This window comes from Bufo gargarizans, chromosome 5 (assembly GCF_014858855.1).
Source record: "Bufo gargarizans isolate SCDJY-AF-19 chromosome 5, ASM1485885v1, whole genome shotgun sequence".
NCBI lineage: Eukaryota > Metazoa > Chordata > Amphibia > Anura > Bufonidae > Bufo > Bufo gargarizans.
The window spans coordinates 377,014,397-377,023,088 of NC_058084.1; the positions used below are offsets into that span (position 1 = coordinate 377,014,397).

Below are 8,692 nucleotides of genomic sequence, written 5' to 3' on the forward strand. Positions count from 1 at the left end.
CCAGGTAGGAGGTATATTAGACGCTGTTATGAAAACAGCGTCTAATATACCTGTTAGGGGTTAAAAAATTCGGATCTCCAGCCTGCCAGCGAGCGATCGCCGCTGGCAGGCTGGAGATCCACTCGCTTACCTTCCGTTCCTGTGAGCGCGCGCGCCTGTGTGCGCGCGTTCACAGGAAATCTCGGCTCACGCGAGATGACGCCAATCGGCGTTAGCGTAGCCTGGGAGCGCCGCGGAGATGACGCCTTTCGGCGTTAGCGTGGCGCCAAGTGGTTAAAATAAGCCTTGTTATTTAGGCCTTTATAACTAATACAGAATTGAAGGAAGTGCACTTTTTCCAATGTCTCTAAGGCTCCTTTCAGACGAGCGAGTTCCACGCATCGGACTTGCAGCGTGAGTATTCAGCAGCTCCTGTCCTGACATCCCAGCACTTACTGGGTTGCATAGCATTATACTGATTTTAATGCTATGTAGCTTTTAGAGGTCCGGAATGTATTGGATAACAGTGACATAATGCTTTTAGTGTTAACTGCGAGTCCAGAGTGTGGAACTCGTTCGTCTGAAAGGAGCCTAAAGGATCTGCATTAAAAATAAGGAAACATCCCTGAACATTTCCTCTTTCAGAGATTTAATTCACATTTTAATTTAAAAAAAAGACATATGGAAAAGCAGGTCTTCAGATGATAAGATGGCAGACAAAAACTTTATAACTGCTTATGTATAACTGTGTGGAAAAAATAACACTTACTCTCTCTCTTGGGTGCTGTCCAAAGAAATCAGGGTGCACAGCAAAATAGAATGGTCTTAAAGCATTGACAGCATCAGCCCCAGACAGGGACCTGGTTTGGACCAGATGAATATAAAGAAGCTTGCACCAACAAAGCCTAGAGAAATGAATAACACACACTGATTACATAATCACTAGATAAAATAAACACACAAATCACCAGTAAAAAGAAAAAAAGATGGGAAAGTAGATAAAAGTGGACCGGGCAACCATTTACCAGCAGTCCTCCATGGCCAATGCACAGGAGTAACTATTATGCCCATGGAGCTCCTTATGTGCAGAGGTATGGAACAGAGCTTGTAGTCTCTCAAAAAGGTGCTGCTGGCTCTGCCATAAAGTGTTCAGCAGGCTATGCCAGCAAAACGACTAGCCAGTAAGAATCTATCTTGCAAATTAAACTTAAGAAACTCTTAGGATCTATTAAAGGGGATGTCTGCTTGATTGACAGCGCTAGATCCAAGTCTTACTCTAGCGCTGTCAATCATGAAAGGGGGGTTCAGTATTCATCGCATAGCGGTGCTCGTACTGAAAAAGCTGACTCCTGGTGCTCAAAATTGCCTGTCAGCACAGGAATAAAAGTACGATTTTATCAACCGCCACTACTGCTTCTCACTGTACACAGATGACAACGTCCGGTGTCGGAGGGGCACAGTCAATGGTAGGCGGGGACGAGCCTCCCTAGCATCGCAGGTGACTCTAGGTAGGCTCATCCTCGTCCCTGCCTGCCATTGGCTGCTCTGCCCTGACACCGGATGTCTTCATCCGTGTACAGGGAGAAGCCACAGCGGCGGTGAGGGGTCCAGGAGCGGCACAGGGAGCGGGGTGTCACACCGGTGACAGGTTTTAGAAGGTCTGAAAGATTATCTGCACATTAGTGATCTGACAGCCTCTTTTGGTTTTGGTTTCACTTTGTCTGTGTGTTGCTTATATGTCCACACCTCCTGTTCAGGTGTGGATCATGTGACCTTTACCTCCCCCTATTTAGTCGGACTTTACCCATCACTCCTTGCTCTGGATAGCTTCATTTGGTTTTTGGAAGAGCTGGAGTGTGGTTCTAGTTGAAGTCCTGTTCATCCATCATTTATTATCCACCATCCATCAGCCTCAGAAGTTAAGTGTTCCGCTTGTTGTATTTTGTATCCCCCCCACCTTTGTTGTTTACTAGGCCTCAGCGAGACGCTGGTTCCTTCACCAGGGAAGGAGCGGGTTGTCTCTGTCCTGTCATTACCATTAGGGCATCCGAGGGCCACCAGGGTTTTTTAGGTTCCTGTGTATGGGCATCTCTACCATCAAGAGGTGCCCATACGGATAGGCGTTAGGGCCAGGAGCAGGGTTTTGTAGGTGGTGACCCTTTTGCTTCCCTATCGGTGAGGCCTAGTGTCTTTTCCCTTCCTTCTTGTTGTCTTTTGGTGTTCTCCCCTACTACATCCGTGACACGGGCTAAGTATATTCCCTCTGAGGTGCCCGGCACATGGAGGGGGCTGTTGTATAACCCCTTTAAACTGCAGGATCATCCCTACCAGGCTATGTGCCTGGTTTAATAGGGCTGCTTTGGTGACAGCGCTGCTTTAAGATCACAGTTACTGGTGGCATGATTAGTAATGCTTGTACTTGATAAAAGCAGTCTGTTAAGTGCAAGTTTACAAAGACTGAAAAGTAAAGCTCTGTTCACACTGTCATAGAAGCAGAACCACTAAAATTAGTGTTGGATCCATCCTAGGAAGGACACCAACTGTACCTGACGGCCGCCACTGACTTATAATGCCACAATGGAGGCAGTGCGGAAGACCAGTGCGGAAGGGAGCAGGTAAGTACGAATCTTCTGCTTAGAGAGGCAGGCTGTGGGCACGTGCTAAAAACTCAGTATTTCCGGAGAACCCCTTTAAATGGTTTAATGTTCCATCTTGGTGTCCATCTATTCGATGGGAAGAATACTGCATCATGCTGTGCTCATTTACCCCTTCAAATATGGTACTTCTGATTAACACTCCGGATGAAGCCTCAATGGCAAAAATCATCTGGACAAATACTGAGATTGTGATTATTGATTCCTGGAGTTGCCTTCGGGGCAGAGATGTGACACTTGATGTGACAAGGCTGTATGAAATGTGAACGACTGAGGTCAGCCTACCTCTTTGCAGCGCTGCAGCCGGCAAACATGTCAGTCTTGGCGTGAAAACCAGTAGATGTCAAATGAGAACCTAAAACAGAAAGATACATAAATGATAAGGCACAGTTCACACTTTGATGCAGGTTTTATTCCTAAAAGCAAAAATTAGGCAGGATCCAAAAAAAGAAAAGTATGAAGCTTTAAATCGTGGTATACCTCTCCCTTTAGGCTCGCTTCTTTTGAAGGATAAAAAAACTAAACATTACATTTAGGGCTGTGTTCACACATGCGTTGAGCTTTCCAGTCTTCTGCTCCTACAGAAGAATAGGAAAATGATAAATGACCGATCTGCTTTATTATGAGCATCGCTTGTGCTCAGTTTGTGTCCGACAGAACTGACACATCTCATGTCCATTAAAACAAATAGGGATTAGAATTGATCTTTTATGTTTCCCTTCTGACAGATCAGAAGACCGGAACGTTCAATGCATGTGTGAACACAGCCTTAGGGGGGTTCTCCGGGAATACTGAGCCTGGCTCTCTAAACAGAAGACTCCTATTTACCTGCTCCCTGCAGCTCCAGTCCCCCGCACTGCCTCCACTGTGCCACCCCCAGTTGACGTATACTAGAGCGGAAGACACTCTTGGCAGATCATACAGGGGGTTACTGGGTACGGATCTACCCTCTATTACATATTGGTGGCATATTGCTAGGATATGCCACCAATGACAGATGCGGGTCCCACCTCTGGGACTCACACCTATTTCTAGAATTGGGCCACCAAGGTGAAGGAGAGTGCACTGCGCATGCACGGCATGCCCTCCATTGGCTTCTATGGGAAATACTAAAGCAAGCGCGCTTGGCTATTTCCAGAACTCCCAAACAAATTAATGGTGAGCGCACTGCTATGGGAGTTCAGGAAATAGCCGAGCCAGTGCTTAGTTATTTTCAGCATTCCCATAGAAGTGAATGGGGATTGTGCGGTATGCCTTCGCTCACTTTGTGGGCTCCGTTCTAGAGATAGGAGGGACCTGCACCTATCTGACATTGGTGGCACATCCATAGATATGCCACCGGTGTATGAGATGGGCCAGCCCTGATGCGGGGTAGGACCAGGAGCTGCTGTCCAGACGAACACATTAATGAGTGCAGATTGTGGGACGGGGCACAGCGTACCCCCCTTCTTCTCCATAGATGTAAAATACATACATTGATGCCGATAGTCATAGTCTATATCTAGGGGAAGAAATAGTGGCCTCCTGTGCAGTCCCTGTAATCAGTACTGGGGCCCTCGGGGGCCACCTTCAGTATTGCGCAGTGTCGGTAGTACTCCAGTTCCGAGAATCTGATGTCTTTCTGGATAAACAGTAGGTGGCAGTCTATACCTGTGGCAAAACTACAAATCCCATCACAGATTGTCAGGGTATGATGGGAGTTGTAGTTTTGCAACAGCTGGAGATTCACAGGTTGGAGGGCACTGCTGTACACGGTGTGACCCGTGCAGCGCCTGCACCTAGGTGCTCTCCCAGTCACCCAGTACCAGGTCCCCGCGCACTGGGAGGGGACACACGCGAGCTCCCTTAGGCTTCTGGGGCAGACGGCTGTCCTCCTCCCCCTGTCAGTGAAATCCCTCCCTCTCCAGCCTGTGAGTGCGCTCACCTTACGTGCTTCACGCATGGCAGACATAACAGGTTCTCCTCCGTGCGCATTGGACGCGTTTATTCTGCACCACAGAGGAGCGTTATTTGTGCTCCCAAAACCGCAAGGCGCGGTGGGCCGCAACCTGCCCTTCACACAAGGAGGTGGCGCTGTGTGACGGAAAGCGCAGGCCTGTAGTCAGCCGCGGCCTCACGCTGCACCGCCCCCCCTAGTGAGCCACTTGGGAAGTGCAGGTTACAGCCCACCACCAGCTCGTCACCACAGAGGCTCTCTTGTCCTATTTCTCTGAGGAGGAAAGTAGCAGACATGTCGCCTCACAGGGGAAGGCTGCACCCAGCTTCCCTCAGCCGCTGGGTGGCATGCAGCAGTAGTCCTCTTTCACACGAACCTTGCATCATTTCCAAGCAAGTTCAGTCAGTTTTGTCTGCAGTCGTGTTCAGTGTTTCCGTTTTTTCCCGCGCGGGTGAAATAAGTTTTGATGCGTTTTTTTTACACGCGTGAAAAAAAACCCCTGAAGAATTACAAAACAACATCTCCTAGCAACTATCAGTGAAAAACACATTGCACCCATCCCAATGCGTTTTTCACTGGAGCCCCATTCACTTCTATGGGGCCGGGGCTGTGTGAATATAGAACAGGCTGCCATTCTCAAGTGATGCTCATGTGCACAGACCCATTGAAATGAATGGGTCAGGATTCCGTGCGGGTGATAGACGTTCACGCATTGCAACCGCGCGGAAAACTCCCTCGTGTGAAAGGGGCCTTATTAGTGAAGGTGCAAAAAGATTATGCTTTTTTTTTTTTTTTGCGTTTATTTGGCATGTTTTTCACTAGCTTTTATCATGCGTTTTGTGAAGTATTTTTTTAAAGTGAAATGTTCTATAGTGAGACCTATGAGAAAACACCTGAAAAAACACCATATCAACAGCACCCCTGAGGCCTCATTCACATTGACGTTTTTCACTGACGTGTTCTGTCCACATTTTCCACGGACAACACGGATGTACTCATTGATTTTAATGTGTCTGTTTACATATCAGTATTTTTATTTTATTTTTTACTTTGGTCCATGATGCGACCAAATAGGCCCATTATAGTCTATGGGTCTGTGAAAAAACACAGACACAACACGGATGGCACAGAATTGCATCCATGTTTGGTCCGTTTTTTCACTGACCACTAATATCAGATGATCTCCCAGCCTTCTCCCTCCTCCCATTGCAAGCATGGCTGCATGCTGGAGGTAACTGGTAGTTTCCTGTGAGTCAGACCTCACACTTCTGTAATTTGCCCAGTGGCTCCTGGTATTGCCCATATGGCACAGGTAGCTTAGCGTTAGGTCCCGAGCTACTTGAGATACATTGGTGCGGTGCTCGGGCTCAGATATGTCCTTAATATAAGGATATATTGGCTAGGGGTACTTTCACACTGGTGTTTTTCTTTTCCGGCATTGAGTTCCATCACAGGCTCAATACCGGAAAAAACTTATCAGTTTCTCCTAATGCATTCTGAATGGAGAGCAATCCGTTCAGGATGCATCAGGATTTCTTCAGTTCAGTCCCTCTTACGTTTTTTGGCCAGAGAAAATACCGCAGCATGCTGCAGTTTTCTCTACGGCCAAAAATCCTGAACACTTGCCAGATCCGGCATTAATGTCGGATCCGGCTCCAAGTGTTCCTGCAAAACGGATCCGGTTTTGTGGTCTGTGCATGTGCAGACCTTTAAAAATGAGAAAAAAATAAATACCCGATCCGTTTTTCCAGATGACAACCGGAAAGACAGATCCGGTATTGCAATGCATTTGTGGGACGGATCCGTCTCACAAATGCATCCATTTGCGTCCGGATTGCCTGCCGGAATCCTCTGCCGCAAGTGTGAAAGTACCCTAAATTCTCAATTTTAACACCAGCTTGAGGGTTTAGTCAGATTTGGTTGTTTGCATCCACAGTAGTGCACCTTCCTTATTAATGTTTTTTTATTTTTCAGCAGAACAGTATCTGTGGAATACGGATGACATGCGGAGGGCAAAACACGGACACACGGATCCTTCACGGACATCTTTACAGTTGAAACACGGACTGATTTTTTTTTTAACGGACATCAAAAAAAGCACCAAAATTGAAGAAAATCAGCCCCCCAAAAGCATTAGGGGTCATTTATGAATACCGCAATGCCTATTTTTGGCATAAAAAAGCCTTAAGTGCTGTTTTTGCGACATTTTAAATGCCTGTTTGACAATATTTTGTAGCACAGGCAATTTTGGGCCGCATTCAGCACTTCAGAGTGTTGAGGATGTGTCCAGATTAATCATCATTTATGCTTAACCCGTTCAGAACCCTGCCAGTTTTCACCTTAAAGGGAACCTGTCACCTAGAAAATGCATATTAAACCGCCAGCAGGACCTTATTGCAGCCTGTAGTATGATTATAAAGGTGTCTGTGTCTTTTCTGTGCAATGCAGCAAAAGTCAGAAAAAATACTTTTTCAATGGGCCACGCTATGTAAACCATAGTCTTGAAGTCAAGGGGGAAGCGGCTTTCTCGCCTAAAGTCAAGCGTGCCCCGCCCCTTTACCTCCCCATAGCGTTTGATTGATAGGATGCCCGATTCCTTCACTGCTAGTTGCTTGTATGTAGTTTTGTGCACGCGCGGGCTCTCGTGTACGAGTGCCTGAGCATTGAGCTTTTGAACAATACCTCATAGCAAAATGGAACAGTGCGCAGGCACCGGTATTGCAGGGACAGAGCGCACGCGCAAGACTTAATTTAAGCGTTCAGTAGTGAAGGAAATCCTATCAATCAAACGCTATGGGGAGGTAAAGGGGGCGGGGGGCGCTTGACTTCAGGTGAGAAAGCCTCTGCCCCCTTGACTTCAAGACTATCGTTTACATAGCGTGGCCCGTTGAATAAGTATTTTTACAGACTTTTGCCGCATTGCACAGAAAAGACACAGACACCTTTGTAATCATACTACAGGCTGCAATAAGGTCCTGCTGGCGGTTTATTATGCATTTTCTAGGTGACAGGTTCCCTTTAAGGACCAGACCATTTTTTGCAAATCTGACCAGTGTCACTTTATGTGGTGATAACGTTAAAACGCTTTTACTTATCCAGGCCATTCGGAGATTGTTTTCTGGTCACACATTGTACTTCACGACAGTCGTAAATTTGAGTCAAAATATTTCATTTTTATTTATCAAAAAATACCAAATTTAACAAAAATGTGGAAAAATTCACAATTTCAATTTCTCTGCTTTTAAAACAGATAGTGATACCTCCTAAAATAGTTATGTTTACTCTCATTTTATTAAGCAGTATTGTAATTAGGAACAAAGCTTTCAATAAGGCCTCATGCACACGACAGTATTTTTTTGCGGTCCGCAAAAAGGGGTTCCGTTGTTCCGTGATCCGTGTCCGCTTTTGTTTCCGTGTGTCTTCCTTTATTTTTGGAGGATCTCCGGACATGAAGGAAAGTAAAAACAAAAACTAAGTCAAGTTTGCCTTGACAATCTTGTGTGCCTCCGTGTTTTTTCACGGACCCATTGACTTGAATGGGTCCGCAAACCGTTGTCCATGAAAAAAATAGGACAGGTCATATTTTTTTCACAGACTGGAAACACTGATCATGGACGCGGATGACAAACGGTGCATTAGCCGAGTTTTCCACGGACCCATTGAAAGTCAGTGGGTCCGCAGAAAGTCACGGAAAACGGAACAACGGACACGGGACACCACAACATGGTTGTGTGCATGAGGCCTTAACTGGTGTACAAGAACAAATTCTTGGTGTCTGATGTCACATAGCATATTTGTATGACTTGTTGAGCCGAGGCTCACATCAGAGCCATTGTTAGCACGCCGTCTCTAACACTAGAGGAGAGCGGCTTAGGCAGGCGCTTTAGTATTAATCTTTGGTGCTCAATACATGTGCTCCTGAGGAAGTGCGCAAACAGAACGCACAGAAATGCGTTGAGCACTTTGAAGTTATACACTCTCGCCTGTTAGTGCTGGTGTTTGCCTGTATATGAGCCATATCAGCGTGTCATCAGACAGGCTTGAGTGAATGCACTAATAATTAGGGGTCCTCAGCTATTGGCAAAGTGCACGGCCATAGTCTGAGTGAGGACTTGTTCACACA

At 46.4% G+C, this 8,692-nt stretch overlaps 1 protein-coding gene across 2 annotated transcripts in view; it reads right to left on the reverse strand.

Moving 5' to 3' along the window:
• Positions 1–4,747, reverse strand: part of TCAIM (T cell activation inhibitor, mitochondrial) — a 61,137-nt gene extending 56,390 nt beyond the window's left edge. For both annotated transcript variants that reach the window (XM_044295313.1, XM_044295312.1), the window contains exons 1-3: positions 4,558–4,747; positions 2,919–2,988; positions 749–884 (exon numbers count right to left, since the gene is read on the reverse strand). In XM_044295313.1, the coding sequence (XP_044151248.1) occupies positions 749–884; positions 2,919–2,947 (165 nt within the window). In that variant the 5' untranslated portion in view covers positions 2,948–2,988; positions 4,558–4,747. The remainder of the gene's footprint in view (positions 1–748; positions 885–2,918; positions 2,989–4,557) is intronic.
• Positions 4,748–8,692: the final 3,945 nt, after the last annotated feature.